This window comes from Pteronotus mesoamericanus, unplaced genomic scaffold, assembly GCF_021234165.1.
Source record: "Pteronotus mesoamericanus isolate MK-2021 breed Mesoamerican mustached bat unplaced genomic scaffold, CSHL_Meso_final scaffold_174, whole genome shotgun sequence".
Taxonomy (NCBI): Eukaryota; Metazoa; Chordata; class Mammalia; order Chiroptera; family Mormoopidae; genus Pteronotus; species Pteronotus mesoamericanus.
This window is the reverse complement of record NW_026555309.1, coordinates 36,879,073-36,896,739: the sequence shown is the minus strand read 5'-3', so window position 1 is coordinate 36,896,739 and position 17,667 is coordinate 36,879,073. Positions and strand designations below refer to the sequence as shown.

General features: G+C 41.5%; 1 protein-coding gene across 2 annotated transcripts in view; it reads right to left on the bottom strand.

Moving 5' to 3' along the window:
• Nucleotides 1-17,667, bottom strand: part of NSMCE2 (NSE2 (MMS21) homolog, SMC5-SMC6 complex SUMO ligase) — a 207,210-nt gene that overhangs the window by 185,587 nt on the left and 3,956 nt on the right. For both annotated transcript variants that reach the window (XM_054590481.1, XM_054590482.1), the window contains exon 2: nucleotides 13,909-14,079. In XM_054590481.1, coding sequence (XP_054446456.1) covers nucleotides 13,909-14,065 — 157 coding nt within the window. In that variant the 5' untranslated portion in view covers nucleotides 14,066-14,079. The remainder of the gene's footprint in view (nucleotides 1-13,908; nucleotides 14,080-17,667) is intronic.

Here is a 17,667-nt window from a genome sequence, read left to right as displayed (position 1 = left end):
TCTGACCCAGAAGTCTCCTGTCTTCTGGCAGCATCCACAAAAGCATGGTGGCTAACTTGGTAGCTTCCAAGGAAGGTAAAACCTCAGACCCTTCCCAGAGCCGGACACCAAGGCCTTCACACCTCTCCCCACCTTTGCTCCCTCAGAAGTAACCGCTCCCAGGGAACACCTCCCCAGCTTTTGTCACCACCTCCTGTATGAAATTTCTCCTGACGGCCTTTAGAATAGCCTATGAACCCGCGCTGTTTCCTGAACATAGGTTTCTGTCGCACACCGTTAAGGTTTTACTCCACTTGCTTATTTGTGTGCTGTGTGCCCCTTAATCAATTAACTGCCTCACAGCTCAAAAGGTGCCTTTTAATACACACTCTGGGATAATGCCTGGAAGGGCTTTAAGCGCCTCCCCTTAGAGCCAGCCTGCTGCGCTTCCTCAGCAGAGGGCGCTGGGAGGACACTGCAGGAGGCGCTCTGCAGCTACCTGTGCGGGGGACTGGACCTGAAAGGCTGTGCGCTCCTGCCCTGGGACCAGGCACGAGACAGGGAGGGCGGTTCTCACCACCTCTATTGCGACTTGCACTCCAAGTTCTAGTCAGGGCAATTAGGAAAGAAACATAAATAAAGAACAACCAGACTGGAAGGGAAAATAAATAAATAAAACTATCTCTATTCGTAGATGACATGCTCTTGCATACAGAAAATCCTACAGAATCCACTAAGTATATATATGTATAAATATAACTAATAAACAGGTTCACCAAAGATGAACATATAAAAATCGACTGTATTTTTATATATTTGCAATGAAAAACCTGAAAATGAAACTAAGAAAACAATTCCATTTATAATAACATCAAAAGGAATAAAATGTTTTGGAATAAATTAAAAAAAGTGTAAAACTAATACTCTGAAACCACTGTAGAAAGAAAATTTAAAAGATCTAAATAAATGTAAAAATAACCCCTACATGGAAACAGAAGACTTAATACATGCATTGCTAAAATGGCGAGAGTCCCCAAATTAATCTACAGATCATACAATCCCATCAGAATCCCAGTTGACTTCTTAGTAGAAATACACAGGTGATCCTCATATAGAATTCCCAGGGACCCCAGACAGCCAAAACAATCATGAAAAGGAAGAACAAAATTGGAGAACTGTACTTCCCAATTTCCAAATTTACTACAAAGCAACAGCAGCAAGGCAGTGTAGTAGATGCACGAAGACAGGCATGCATGCTAAGTTCCATCAATGGAACAGAACTGAAGGTGCAAAATGAACTTACGTGATCAACTTACTTTCAAGAAGGTACCAAGGGCATTCTGTGGGGAATAGTACCAGAACAACTGGATAGCCACAGGCAAAGAATGAAATTTACCCTTAATTTAAACACATACAAAAATTAACTCAAATGGCTCTAATAGCTATAACTATGAAACTCTTTAAAAAAATAAGATTAAGTTCTCATAATCTTAGATTTGACAATGGATTCTTAGATACCATACCAAAAGCACAAGCAACAAAAGAAAAATAGATAATTGGGCCTGATCAAAATAAAAAATTAATATGTTTCAAAGAACACTATCAAGAAAGAAAAAGACAATGCACAGAACAGGAAAAAGTATTTGCAAATCATATATTTGATAACGATCTTGTATCTAGAATATGTATTGTTGGAGCTAACATCAGAAAATGTACAGTGTTTTAGAAAGGAGGAAATCACATAAACTTCAACATGGACATGCATGACTCTAGAAGAAGTTTCAAGTCAGAGTTACTACAAATCCATGGTAGAAAGGCTGTCAAAACTCATATTATACTCTTTTATGTGAAGTTAAAAATTATTTTCGCCCTAGCTGGTGTGGCTCAGTGGATTGGGCATCAGCCTGTGAGCCTAAAGGTCACCAGTTCGATTCCTGGTTAGGACACATTGCTGGGTTGCAGGCCAGGTCCCCAGTTGGGGGCATGAGAGAGGCAACCACACACTGATGTTTCTCTCCCTCTCCTCCTCCCTCTCTTCCCCTCTCTCTAAAGGTAAATAAATAAAATCTTTTAAAAAATTATTTTCTACTCGTAATTTAATGAATTTGCCAGAAAAGAAAAAAAAGATTATTTACAAGAACATTTCTGTTATTTTCTCCATAACCCCTTTCTTAAGTTTTATTATTTTTTTATTTTTAAATCATGTTGATTATATTACAATTGTCTCAATCCCCCCCCGCCTTTGCTCTCCCTTCCCATCCCATCCAACCCCTTCTCCCACAGTCAATGCCCATTCTGTTGCCCACATCCATGGGTCATTCTCCATAATCCCTTTTCAGGTACCACTTTATGTTTTGATTTTATAAAATGTAACCCATCCTTAGCCTTACACAGATGAAGAGAGACTATCACAGGGTGACTTGCCTAGCCCGGGAGTCTACTGGTCAAATCAACCCCATTCATTTGTTTATATGTTGTGTATGATAGAGTTGGGTAGTTTTAAGAGACGGAGCTTGGCTGGGAAACAGGGTATTAACTGCCCTTTTCAAACTTGTATCTAGTGTTGGGAACACAGACTTATAAGCAATTAAATGCAAAGAAATGCTCTGTTGTTTTGATGAATGAATGCACAGCTGACACAGAGGAACCAAAGAGAGCCATTTCGTCTGGGTGAGAGAGGAGTGTCTAGAAAAGGATGATACTTCAGCTTCGCCTGGAAAGATGAGTAAGTGCGCTCCGAGCAGTCCTCAGGGAGAGAGCGTTCTAGGGAGAGGAAGTCATGGGAGCAAAGGCACAGCAGCTTGACAGAGCCCACGGTGGAACGCAACCCAGCTTCTGTAACTGGAGAGTATGCAGAGCGTACGGAGGGGTGTAGCCGGTGACATCATGAACATTCTTGGAAACTATGCTCAACGGTTTAAAATGGGTATAGAAATTAATAGCTACCATTTTTCAGAGAGTAAATGCCGGACGTCTTGGTCATGGCCAGAGATGTGATCGGACAAGGATGATCTACACAGCAGAAGCAATTCGTGGTGATCAAGACTTCTAAATATTGTCCTTCCCAGTCAAAGCCTTTTGTTTCTGAAGTGCAGGGAGGGCACCTTGCAAGTCAATGATGAGCATCAGCAGACTGTCTGCATGAGGAGCTCTCAGTGGTAACCGAGTTCAGCAAAAGGGCTGGCTCTGCACCGTGCACAGGCAGGGTCGGTAAGGGGTGGGTAAGACGACTGATGTCAGAGCTTACTGCAGCTGCGAGGGGGACACGCTTCCAAGGACAACGGGCTGACAAAGGCCCAGTGTGCTCACAGTAAAACAGCAATTTATTATGTCACCTACCGCCCCTTACAGCATTGTTGTAGGATTAAATGAATGAATAGCCACAAAGTATTTAGAACGCGTCAGGTAAACACACAAAAAGCTCTGTGTGTCTACTATTGTTAGGTTGCCTAGTAGGAAGCGTCTACAAAAGATGTGTGCCAACCAGATACAAAATCAGGCTGTTAGGTCGTAAGGTCAAAAGTCATGAATGGGACAGAGACCCATCATCTCATTTGAAACATCACTACTAAGTGGCTCTCCTTGTATTTGCATATATTTGTCTTATTTGCTGACTAAATTCTTAGCTTTTTGAGGGCATGGGCCAGTATGTATTAGTAACTGATCAACATGAAGTATTACCAATTATCTAACAGTAGTGAAAACCACCCAAACTCAAACAAATGTTTTAGGTCGGTATTCTACAGTCAAAGGGGAAAATTACCTTCCTCAGCACTGCCCCAAAGAAAAGAAAACCTAACTCTTTGTCTCGGAGTAAAAGCCCCCACTGCTGCCACCGCCAGCTTAGTGCAAGAAACTAAATTTTATACGCATCCCCCTCCTATCTACTGAGTATTGCCTGTAACTTCTCACTGTGTATAACTTTTCCAATTAACATTTCCTTCTCTTCGCTTACTCAGCTAGTTTCTTCTGGACCTGACACTACAACAATAGTAATAAATACCAAAAAAAGGTGTCTTCTATGTGTTCTCTCAGTACGTTTAAGAAACACTGGATAATGAAAGAGTGGTGAAATCATTTTTAAGCAGCGATCCTTATGGCAGATGGTGCTGGAAGAAAGGGGAAGAGTAAACCTAAAGGTAAATGAAGCTTCTTCTCAATCTTAGGCAGAGAAGTGTCTGATTCTACAAGGCATTCAAAGAAATTTCATGCAAGCAACATGCTTCTTGCAACTTGGTCACATGCAAAAATGAAGCAAGAGGCACATCTGTTTGGAGCTTGCCCCAAGTGCCTCTAATGCTTCTCCAAAATGGGTTCATAATTCCCACCCACAGAGCAAGCTAGTGCCTGCGGCGTCACCCAGGGACAAACAAATCAGAACATTTCCAAGGTCAACTGCTGACAGGCCTAATCATTTACAGCAACTGGAGTATATACTGGCTGCTGCTGAGTCTTAACCTCTCTGCCTTGCCCAATACCATAGGAAACTAATTTACCGCATCAGCTACAAAATATGAAAGTTCTGTAGGTGTGGGTTCGAATAGCATGACATTTAGAACAGAAGCAAATACTAATAAGATCTCCAGAAGTAAGTCATTTTAAGCTGGTTAAACAATTTTGGAAAGAAACCTAAAATAGCAAGCATAACAGTAACAGAGGAATGACAAGCGCAAAAAAAAAAAAAAAAAAAAAAAATCAGTAAGTGGTATTATCTTGTTTTTCCAACTGGTTCAATATGAGTACTCACCAAAATTGCTAACAAGTGGCAAAACTAACTGATTTCAACTCCCCTTATAATTTCTTGCCCTCCTTTGACAGTCACTGAAAAGTGAAGCCTATTACAATAGCCATCTGCCACATGTGGCTATTTACCATATGAAATGTAGTCGGTCTAGACTGAGATGCACTGTGAGATTCTGAACTTAGTGTGGAAAAAAAAGGAATGTAAAAGCTCATCAATAATTTTTATATTGATTACATCTTGAAAAATACTTTAGATAAACTGGATTTAAATAAAACATTATTAAATTAAGTTCACCTCTTTCTTCGCACGTTTTGTAATTAGCATAGTAGAAAATTTTAAATTACACACCTGGCTCACATCATATTATTATTATTGGACAGTGCTGCTACTTATAAATAACGCTTCACATTTATACAGAACACAATTATATAATATCAGCCCTAAGTAGAGAAGAGGGGGAAATAGGTCTGGATAACAAAATAATCTCTCTGCAGCAATCACATGAACTTCAACTGCTGATTACCAACCCAATAAAAGCTCCTTTCTGGTCATCACAAGCCAGAATTTTGTCTTTTAAAAAGGAGCCTGATGTTTGACAGATGATCCTTAGGTCCCCCACCGGCCATAAGTTGACATCTTTGCCTTGCGTCGCCCAAGCCTTCATCCTTTCCAGTGACCGAGGACGTGGGACAAAGCGCCCGCCTAAAGCCTGACTGCGTGACTCCGGTTCAGCTTTTCTGCAGCAGCCATTTCACTCTCCATTAGGTCACTGAAACCTAACCCAGGTCTCGGCTCCAAAGATAACAAGGTGGGAGCCGCGCAAAGATTATTCTCAAAGGTCCAGAAAAACCCAGGTGGTAGTCGGATACTATCCATCTTCTGTCTTAAAACCTAAAATATGACTCAGTTACGTTTCAGAAAGTGACATCCCCATATGAATGGGACAGCTTTACAGGAGAGCGGAGCAAGCAATTATTTGCTCACATTCCCGGGGGCGGGAGGGGGCGGTAGGAATCAAGCTGCAAGTGTTGGAGCAGCTGGAAACTGACTGACGGGTGAGGCTGCACCCAAACGTGAGGTGAGCTGAGGTGAGGTGGGGCAAACGGCAGCCAAAGCTCTCCTCACTGGAGTTCTTAAAAAGGAAGCTATTCAACTTTCTGACCAGGGAATCCAGCAGGAAAGGAAAGGTCATCTCAAACCTGTCCCAGACACAACTGGCCCACTGGGAGAAGGAAAAAATGACATGATATTTATATGAACAGTAGGTGTAAATCTTTTAAAAATTTTGAAATGTAATCAACAATGAAATCAGGATCCATTAACTTAGACTAATAAGTATGAGATGTATATTTCTATTTTTTGACAGAGACTGTATCTATCTCTGGTAAATGCAACTGAGTAACCTGGATAACTGAAGATAAAGCAGTGGAAATGAGGGGTATATTCCCAGTCCTGGGAGAATTAATTCATCTTAAAATGTAACTCTAATAGTCCTACAGTTTCTCTGGTCTGATACGGGGTGTTTTAGCTGTGTGGGATACTCAGGCTCCACGCTATTAAGTTCCAATAGTTTAGTGACTGAACCTTGCAATCAACAAACTGGTAAGGCTGACGGGTGATTCATAAGAAGTGTTCTAGTGCCCCCTGGTGGCCGGCGCTCCTTTCAAAGGTGGGGGATAATGAACGGATAGACCAGAGTTCTCAAAGTGGGATCCTGGAGCCAGGAGCAGGGTCTGCATCACCTGGCAACTTGTTAGACTTGAAAATTCTTGAGGTCATCCCAGACCTACTGAAATTCTCATGGTGGGGCCGAGCAATCTGTGTTTTAACAAGACCTCTAAATGATTCTATGCACCCTCAAGTGTGAGAACCACTGGATTAATCAGTCCTTACGCAAAAATTAAGTGCAGCTTTAAAATAAAATTAGGTTCCTAAATTAACAAAAGTGCTCAGTCTCTAATTTTGGAAAGCAAATTTTTCTCAACATTCTGATTCAAATATTTGTATTCAGAGAACCGTCTTAAAAGCCACTTATTACCAGTTTATATATCATCAACACCTTGATGAGCGAAAAAGGAGTCCCAGCCTCTGAAATTTCAGATGAGTTCCCTGAGGTCTTTGCCCTGAGAAAATCCAATTCAAAGGGAAGGCCAGACACATTTACAAAACAAAATATATACATGCAAAAAGCCCTGTGAAACAAAGAACATCAGGAATGGAATGTTATTGCATCTTAAGAGGGCGGCTCACCTGAAAGCCCATGAAAAGCCAAGGAGGCAGAATATTGGTGATTTTTTAAATTGAGTCTATTACCCTAATGGTAATAGACACCACGACCAAGTCCACTGTATATGTCTGCTATGTGCAACTATGATATGGAGGAACCAAGGGTCTGATGAAGCCTTGAAAAATTGTTTCTTTTCTATTTAGGTCTTAGAGGGGAACTTGCCCAGAAGTAAAGGAGAAATGAGCAATAAAGGAGAAATAGTGGGGGGTTTTCCTTCCATCTGCAAAAATAAGTTTTCCTAGAAAGCTGCATTTTTGATATTCTGAAGGCAATGACTTTATATTTTTAGCATTACAGGTACTATAAGTATGTAGTTTTAATTGCCTGATTTGAGTTACAATAATATTTTGCTTTTATGATTGGCTCCAGTTACATTAAAAAAAAGGCTATACAAGAAATGCAAACATTGGCTCCTTGTGGTTATTGTCACCTCTATTGTCATTGTGACCACCACCACTATAATCACCTACTTCTAATTACTGCTTCCAGTCAATAACATGATTGCGGTATAAAGAAGAGAAGCAAAGCCAAAAAAGAAAATTTCCCAATGAACTAGAGCCATGGCTGGCTGTAAGAAACAATACTCTAGATGGAGAAATATATTACAACATAATGAAAATCCAGAACGTGAATCTTCCTATGAAAATAAGCCTTAAGTTGGTCAGACTAATAATATGCTGGCCTATCAAATCATTAAGTAATTTCTGAAACAATTTTAACATAAAAGATTTAAGTAAAATGATTACTCCTTTTTCATAAAATAAGGTGATGTGTGATAGGGTGATATGGGTAATCAGAATCTTATTTTTGTCTACCATCATTACATTTTTAGAATGCCTTATATCAGGAGTAAAACTAGAATATTATCCCCAAATCAGCCAGAATCAGAACAACTCACTCAACTAAGTGCTTAACATTTGCCAATTTGAAAGTTCAGTTATTCATGAGGACTACAAATGTTTATGTAATTTCTAACTGGATGGCTGTTCTTCACTCATCATTAATTCTGAAGAAACTATTACAAAGTGAAAACTGTTTCTTGCCTGGGTGGAGACTAGGATGAGATTAAAAAGGAATTGGGTTTTAAAAGTGATGATTCTTGTGCTGACGGGTGTGGCTCCATGGGTTGGGCATCGTCCCGTAAACCAAAAGGTCACCAGTTCAATTCCCGATCAGGGCACATGCCAGGTCCCTGGTTGGGGAATGCGCAAGAGGCAACCGATCCATTAATGCTTCTGATATATTGATGTTTCTCTCCCTCCTTTTCTCCCTCCTTTCACCCCTCTCTAAAAATAAATACAGGTAATCTTTTTTTAAAAAAGTAATGATTCTTCACCAAATTCTGGATACATGAAAGAACATACTATCATTCAGTCAATTTACTGTGTTGTTTCCAGCAGGACTGCAACTGGCTGAAGGAAAGAGAAACCCCGACAGACATTATTTTTTTCCTGCCATTACGAGCTCAGGAACAGACAGTAGGGTAAGTACAGTGGCCCCAGGGTCCCAGCTTCTTCCCTCCGTCATGACCACAGTCAACTCTGCCTTTACAAACAGAAGAGGCTGAAGCCAAGAGATGGCAGCCTGTGGCCTCAGATGGCGAGAATGTCCAAGGGAAGCTGCTGAAAACTTTACTAGCAGGAAAGACAAAGGCTGACAGGCTGTTTCGGAAAAAAAACAGGCAACCTCATTCTGGAGTTAAGGAAAGAAAAGGAGAGAGAAGGAGAGGAAAGGTGAGGAGGACAGAACAGAAATATCGGATACTGTTACTTTCAACACATAACTAAACTTTTTGAGTTGAATGTTATTTCCATGTTATCTGACTGCTGCAAATGCCATCCAGGGGACACAAGTAATTTTCAATCAAGTGTAACAGTGAAGGGCAGAAACTATGGAGTCAGACCATTTACCTTCAAATCTCAACTCTTCCACTTACTAACTCTGCAACCATAGGAAGGCACTCAATTTCGCCAAGCCTCAGTTTGCTCATGTTCGCAGTGTGGATGACGACAGTCCCTGCTTCACAGGACCACTCTTAGGACCACGTGAGGTAGCCCATGGGGAAAAGCACAGCGCCCCCGCCCCCGCCCACGGAAGCACAGGAAGTGTGGAACAAATTCAGCTACGGAGATCTGCATCTTTGCGACGATCATCACCACCACACTCCGGCCCAGTCCAGCAACCACCTGATTGCCTGCCTGACCAGCACGCCTGCGGTCTGCCTGCCCCGTGGCTCCACGAAGCCATAGGAAGAAAAGCAAAACAAAGAAAACCTGAGAGGCCTCCAATATTCTTACCTACTGGACCCCTTGAGCAATTTAAAAAGCATCCTCTCCTTCCAAATATTCCTCAGAAATATTTAGCAAGAATCTGGTAACTAACTTTCAACCCTCAAGCACATACGTCTTCCATGGAAGAGCATTAAGCAAACCTGTGAAGTCCATCTGTGGACAGACCCTGGCAGATAGGCACAAAGAGAAAGGACGCGACTTGGAGGGGTGTTAACGTTTCAGGGAAAGGCCGTTCCTCAAATTCATGGAGCTAACCTTACAGGGCTTCTACAAATTCAATTGCTTAAGGATGATGTTGATAACAATTCTGGTAAATTAGGTATGTATATTGTTTAAGAAAGCAGAAAAGTACATATTAAATAACTCTGAAAATAGGCTCCTTTTATCTGAAAAATCCCCTAATGTAACAAATTTAATTCCCCAATTAGGTCAAATAAAGAAGCTAGTACTAGAAAGTCAATTTTATTTATTATTTATTCATTCATTCATTTATTTATTTCTTTATTTTTAGCAGAGGGGGAGGGAGGGAGAAAGAGAGGGAGAGAAATATCAATGTGTGGTTGCCTCTCGTGCGCCCCCAACTGGGGCCCTGGCCTGCAACCCAGGCATGTGCCCTGACTGGGAATCGGACCGGCAACCCTTTGGTTCACAGGCCGGTGGTTCACAGGCCAGTGATCAATCCACTGAGCCACACCAGCGAAGGCAAAAATCAACAATTTCAGAGAAAAACTTATAGACATTGTGGCAGTGAGAGTCCAGACACCACAGGCTGTAATACTACACAGGCAGGAGTGGCCATTTCAAAGAAGCTAGAAACATGAATAGGGACTATCACCTGCTACAGGAATATGCAGCTAACAGGAAACCAAAGAGAACACATCCTCACCCCTCTGGTTCTTGGAAGCAAGAATGCCCTTCACCAATAATTTAATAGATAGTGAGAAGAGAATTGCAGTACGAAGTGAGACTATGATACCTAAGCGACCACTACCACCTGTTTTAACAAAGTTCATTCATTCTACTTTGAGATGAAGTCGGGCAACCCAAAAGGTCAACAAAAAGTGTGCATATTAGGCTAAGAGGAAAAGGGAATATTTCTGCTTTGAAGATAGTTCACAAACTCTCTGTCCTGTTCTTCTGCACTTTAATTTCTCCCGATCCATTCACTGTTGTCCAACAAAATAGTCAATGCAAATGCAAACCAATATAATAGCTAATATTTACTGAGAGCTTAAGTGTCAAGTACTGTTCTACATAATTTGTATGATTTCATTTCATTGCTGCAGTAATGCCTTTTACAAATGAGAAATCTAAGACAAACAGAGGTTACAGAACTCGCCCATGGTCACAAAAACAGAACATGCTGGAGCTGGGGTACAAACCAGGCGTCCCATCTGCACAGCCCTGCGCCGCCCTGCGCCGCCCTGCGCCGCCCTGCCACTGCAACACGCAGGTGCGAAGCACACAGACGAAATCCTCTTCATCGCAACTATAATCTCTTAAGCTTATCTTCTCCTTAACCTGAGCTACTGAAATAATCTCATTAGCCACTTGAGGTCCCTCCTCGCCCCGCGGCACCCTCAGGACTGCCTAGAGGTGAGCTTTCTAAAACTTAAAACTGGATTTTACTACCTTTCTTTTCTACTTTAAATGGCAAAGCATCACCTTTTAGGCACTCGATGGTCCCTTACTGACTGAATAGCATGTATTTATCTTTCTTCCCAGGTAGACTGTAAACAACTTTGAAAAAGCCTTTATTAGTCTTTTCAGTTTGGGCTAACACGTTTGGTGAATTACTGGTTTAGCTAAACTCAATCCCGAAGCCTTACACAGACTTCCAAACTCACCCGCCTTGTTCCCCCATCACACCACAGGCCCTTCTTCCAGGTTCTGACCCTTAAATGTACTAACCGCTAGTTATTTATGGTAGCTATTGAATAAACACTATGCTAAGGGCATATATTACCTTATTTAATCCCAGCAAGTGGGCATTTTTAGCCCTACCTCATAGAGAAGTACTGGGAAGTTCAGAGAAGCTCTCTAACTTTGAGCAAGTTGCAGAATTAAGGCTGGATGACTCTCCGTCCTTGCGACTGAGCGGTATATTGGCCCTGTCTCCTGTAGGTCTTTCATTTGCTGTTAAAGGCTGAATCACGGTCAAAGTTCCTTAAACACCAGGCGTTTCTCCCTCTCAGGGTCCGCGGGCACCATGTCAGCCGGTGTCACACTCAGCCTGCTCTTCTAACAAGCTCTGGCTGGCTTCCTCCAGTGGGGGGTCTTCATAGGCATTCTCTCTGGAGGGAGTTTCTCCTGTCACCAGCTGCCAGGTCACAGCGGTCGGATTCACTCCCATAACCAGTGGTTCTCGGGCTGTGGTCCCCGAGAAGCTTTTGTGAGGTCCCCAGAGTCAAAATTAGTGTCATAACAATTGGAAAAGCTGCAGCAGAGACCGCGTGGCCCACAAAGCTGAAAATATTTGCTATCTAATCTCTTGTAGAAAAACTTGGCCAACGCCTATTTTAGAGCAGGAACTTTTCAAAAAACAATGTTGACAATTCTTTTTAAAATTACATTGTATTTTGCACCAAAATACACTTTTTAAAAAAGGAACTTAGTAGTGAAAACATTCAGAAGCCTTCAAAACAAATCCTGAAAATAAACAGATATAATCCTACAGGAGATTTATGCCAGCTCTTCCTTCTTATGATTTAAGATTTTATTATGACTTATCCAGGGCTACTACCAAAGCCAAATATCCATAAATAGATACTGCTGACAGCCATGAATAGATAACTGGTTTATTGGTATGGAACTAGCCATCTGGCCATGAACAACTAGAAAGCTGGACAAAATATATGAAACAAAGGCCTTTTGACAGTGGGACAACTGGTGGAGCAGAACTATGATTCCTGCAAAAAGGGAAACAAGTGCGCTAAGCCCTGCGACAGCCCTCCTCCAGGCACCAGGGAGGAGGACGCCAAGGAGAGCACGGAAGCCCTGAAGGACCCAGGAGCCACAGGCTGGAGTTCGAGGAGGCCGAAGCAGCAGCTTTTGCCAGACAGAGCCCTGGGAGGGAGCCGTGCAGAGAAAGTGCTGCAGGGATCTGAGCAGGGATCCCCTCAGGCCTGATGCTGAAGGCTTAGCGGCTGAGGAGCGCTGCTGGGAGCTGTCAAGCGAACAATTCCCAGAATTCACACAGCACTGGAAGATGTTCAAACTCCATCCAGCAGAGCAGAGCTCTCCCACAGTCCTCTGGGAAACCAACAGAGACTCCGGAAAGGCCAAGCTCTGTAACAAGGTTCACATAAATTAGCCCTAAAGTAAAACTGCACTAGACCTGCCCTAAAAAGTTTAACAAGCCTGGGAAGGGCCAGCCCAGTCCACAAATAACTGCCTGCCAAAACAAATGGCAAAACTACTCAAAGGAAGACAACAAAATCCCAACACTCAACAACATAATGTATACTGCCCATGTTATGCAACAGCAATAGATAAAGAGGATAGAATTAGCAGAAAAGGATATTAAAACAGCTGTATAAAGGTACTCCAAATATTCAAGGCTATAGAAGAAAACATGAACATAACGGAAAGAAATGCAAGCTAGAGATAAGATTCCATTCAATTCTTTATGTCTTCTAAAGCTGAAAAATCCACCACCTGAAGTGAAAAATTCACTGAATAGACTTAACATAGGATTAGACACTGCAGAAAACAAGACTAGTGAACTTCCAGACATAGCAATAGAAATAGAAACTATTCAAATTGAAGTCAGAGAGAAAAAAGACTGAGGAAAAAAAACCAACCAAGCCTCAGTGACTCATGGGACATAATCAGGGAGTGTAACAAACATGTAATTAGAGTCCCAGAAGGAGAGGGGGAAGGAAAAAAACAGAAAAAGTATTTGAAGAAATAGTAGCAGAGATTTTCCCAAATTTGATCAGAACTGTAAGCCCACAAATCCATAAAGCTCAAAAAACACAAGGCAGAATAAACAAAGAAAATCACAAGGCGCATCACAAATTACAAAAACCAATATTAAAAAGAAAACAAAAAGATAATGTTGCTCTTGTCTCTATAGATAATATAAGCTAAAAACAACTCTAATCCAAAGAAAGCAAATAACATCTTTCTCGATGTTCTGATCCAAAAATTTTGACCAAGTTCATCAAAGGCCTTCCTTTGGCATCAATAGCCCCTCTAGCATAAGCTTAGTCTGTCTTTAAGGTAATCCACATGAACCAAATATAGTTAAATTACTGGAAAACAAATTTATCAAAGGCATTTGTAAAGTTCACAAATGTCACATACTTTTGACTGTGTGTTCCTTGAGGTCAGGAACCTTCATGTATTAACCCATAAACTGCTGGCGCAGTTTCTAGCAGCACATTAACTAGCTGAATATATACAAATGAGTCGATCTCATTTCATCCTCAGCACATCACCATAGGAAGTGTAGAACAAGATGAAAAAACAGATGCCCGGGGGATCAGATGACTGTCCTGAGGATACACACATGGCGAGCAGTGTCTCATGTCCCCAGAGTAATGCCAACCACACAAGTTACCTCAAAGTAGACACAAAAGAAATACGTTTTCATTATTACTTACTCTGAGTTTCCACAAGATCCAAAGCAACGCTAGACGCTGTGTCCATTCCAGTGTTAATGCAGTCTTGGAAGTTTTTTAAGGAAGAGAGAGCAGATTCTATGCCGCTGAAGGATATAAAACCAGTTGAACCGGAATTTGAACTGGAACGTCCAGGCATCTTGAAATTATCACCTAAGTTGTCAAACACAATGAAACAAAATTTATGAGTCAGAATAACTGCATAGGAAAACAAAACTGCTGTAAAACATCCATATGAATGTATCCAATACCCGCCAGGGGCCATGCTATTTTGCACACTCCGTATCCCCTGAGAGGACACTGAAGCACTATGCCATCATCTGGGCCACCAGCAGAGATGCGCTCATATACGGAAGGGTAACTAACTGTCTTCACTCTTTAAAGGAAAAAGAATACTCTCTTCTGAAAGGTTCCTTGATTCTCTGAGGAACTGAACAAAAGCACAGTTCTTAAAAACTTAAAAGATAAATGGGTCAGAAAAATTAGCGTGTTCATTTGATGCATTTTTCTAAAAAATAAAAATAATGTAGTTTGAAAATCCGTAATTTTCATTTATCTGACGTATACGTATACTGAATTCTGAAAACTCAAAAATATGTATTCCTGAAAGCTCATCTGGGTTCTAAGAGGTTCAAGGATTTCCTGAGAAGCACAGATTCTGTTTCAGTAAAAATGCAATTTTTCTACAAACTCTTATCTTCTGATAGTTTACCTACTATAATAGTTCCAGTTATTACCTTCATATGAAATGTTCCCTAATCTATATCTTCAGCCACCAATTCTTTCACTTTTGGACCACTTATGTAAGAGCACCAACAAAAACACATCTTTGCTTAATTCTGAAACCACCTGAAATTCAATCCACTGAAATAAACCAGAAAAGTAGAGAGAAAATTCACACAGGTTTAAAGGGATGGAAAGGCTGGCTGTATGCTAACAGAATAAAAGGTATTTGCTTAGAATCACACAGACACAGCATGAATTCTGGCCCTGAGTAACCAGGGGAGGTTGCTTGAACCTCCCTGAACCTAAGGCTTACTGTCTTTAATTTGGGAAGGAATATAACAGTGGGGTCCAGCACACAGTACGCTATTAATTAGCATTGGGACATGCCCTCCTAGCCGTCTGTCCTTCCTTCCTTCCCTGGAGAACTGCCTACCATCTCTGGCATTTCCATCCTTTCCATTGTCACCACCTTTATCTTACATCTGAGAATAGTAGTTCTTAAATTACTGGCCCTTTTAATCAGATTAATTGATTCATGCAACGAAAGGTATTGAGAGCCATACTGTGTCAATCATTTTTTTTTAAAAGCCACATGAAAAGACTCATTTGAAAAAGACACAGAGCCCTGGCCAGCATGCAGTGTGGCTCAGCCGGTTGGAGCATCATCCCGTAGACCGAAAGGCTGCGGGTTCAACCCCAGGTCCGGGCACATATAGGAAGCAACGAATAGATGTTTCTCTCTCACATTGATGTTTCTCTGTTCTCTTCTCTCACACATGCGTGTTCTCTCTCTCTCTTCCCCACCTTCCACTCTTTCTAAAAAGCAATGAAAAAAATGTCTTTGGGTGAAGATAAAAAAAAAAAAAATAAAGACACAGGGTATGCAAAGGGAAGAGCACAGACCCTGGCTGATGTGGCTCAGTGGATTGAGCACCAGCCTGCGAACCAAGGGGACACCGGTTCGATTTGCAGTCAGGCACATGCCTGGATTGCAGGCCAGGTCCCCAGTAGGGGGTGCATGAGAGGCAACCACACATTGATGTATCTCTTCCTCTGTTTCTCCCTCCATTTCCATCTCTTTAAAAATAAATAAAATACTTTAAAAAAAGGGAAGGGCACAGAGAAAATGCCTGAAACACTGAGACACTGATTTCTATTTCTGAGGTATTAGCCTACTACAGACAAACATCCATAATAGAACTCGTCAATTCAAATCATTCAGTTAACAAATATTTAGTATGTTTTTGAGCACAGTCTATAGGGTTGTTGACCCCGAGAAAAGACAGCTACCCAAAAGAGATCCTGGTGGCTAACTAGGTTTAAATTTAAGAACAGCCTAGCAGCCATTTCTAAACAGGTTCCTCTTATGCAAACTGAGCTTCAGGGGGAAGCCTGCACTCAGCTGCCTGCCTTGCACTGAACTGCCTACCTCCTCTATGTTCCTTCCACGTGAGCCAGCCCTTATAAAGTAAGTTCCTAGCATTGTATTTCATTCAACCAGTAAGACTGAGACTTTCCCCATGCTATTGGAGTCATGCAGCTATATCTTTATTGGCGCCTTTGCCAACCAATCAGAGCAGCTCCATTCTGACCAGTCGGGGGCAGGGACTTCTCCCTAAGTCAGTCAGCTCCCCTCTGGCTTGAGAGAGCACACTTTCCCTACCAAAGAAGAAAGACTGCTTTCCCCAGCTGGAACGGAAACACCAAAAACACTGTGCAGGAGCAGAGCTGAGCAGAGCAGGCGTAGTGGGGCAGGGCAGGGCAGAGCGGAACAGCATGAACCAGAGCAGAGCAGGGCCATCTAGCTAGAGGGGCCTCACCCCATGGCCACCTCACAGCCACGCTGTTCCTCAGCAGTTGTCTTTTATAACTGAGCTGACATTAATAAGCTGTTTCACATGTTCTTCTCACAGTCACGCTGTGTCACAAATGAACTGTTTGCGCTAATAGTATCCTTCTTCACTGCACCCCAAATTGGGGGTTCCTGTTGGCACTGAATTGGCACCAACAACCATCGGTGGACAGGGGCTTAAGGGCAGGGTAAGGAATCAGTCCAGTTGGTTCTGGGGTGGTCGAATTGGCCTCGTAGCTTTAGCTATCTTTTTTAACTTAAAAATCGAGACCTGAAGCAAATGGAGCAAAATGTTGCAACTGTTAGATCCAAATGATGGAACAAGGTTCTTGTTATGTCACTTTCTGAGGTGTTAATATTTTATACCAAATGAAAGAGAAAATATGATTATGAATAACGAATGATGATTTCTGAATACTTGCATTTTGGCGCGAGTGTTATGTGCAATCTCACTTTATTACAACAAACAAGTTGAGACAGCTTATATAACATAAAAACAAACACATTCAATAAGATGGGAAAATATAAATTCATAAAAATCAGAATCAAAAAACAGATGAAAGAGAGAAGCAAGTACATGAGAAAGTTAGAATGCAATCATAGGCTTAGGATTCTTTAGGGTCCTGCACAGCATTATCCTTATAATACAGGTTTGGCTATGAGCATCTTAACAGTCATAGAGGGTCTGGCACAAATAACGCTCCTTTTTTTAATGACAAAATCTTATTACAAAAGCATAAGCAGGTCATTCTGTAACATGATACCATCCCACTCAAGCACACCATATGACATTTTAGGTGAAATGTTCAAATTAAAACTATAAATTATTACACCTATATTATTACCTTACCAACCACACTCAAGCAGGCCTTACTTCTGCCGGATCCCGTATATGGGGACGGAACACAACTTTGAGTGGTGAACCCACAATGTAATACACAGATGATGTATTGTAAAAGCATACACTTGACACCTACATAATTTTATTAATCATGTCACCCCAAGATATTTAAAAAAAATTTTTTAAACTGTGAAAGTTACAAGAGTCTCTATCTCCATAAAGAAAAAGCACACCAGGAATTCGGGGGAAATAAGGTTGTCGCTGGCAATCAAAGCAGCACGGATCATCATATATGAGATAATAAGAGTCATACTGGAAGATA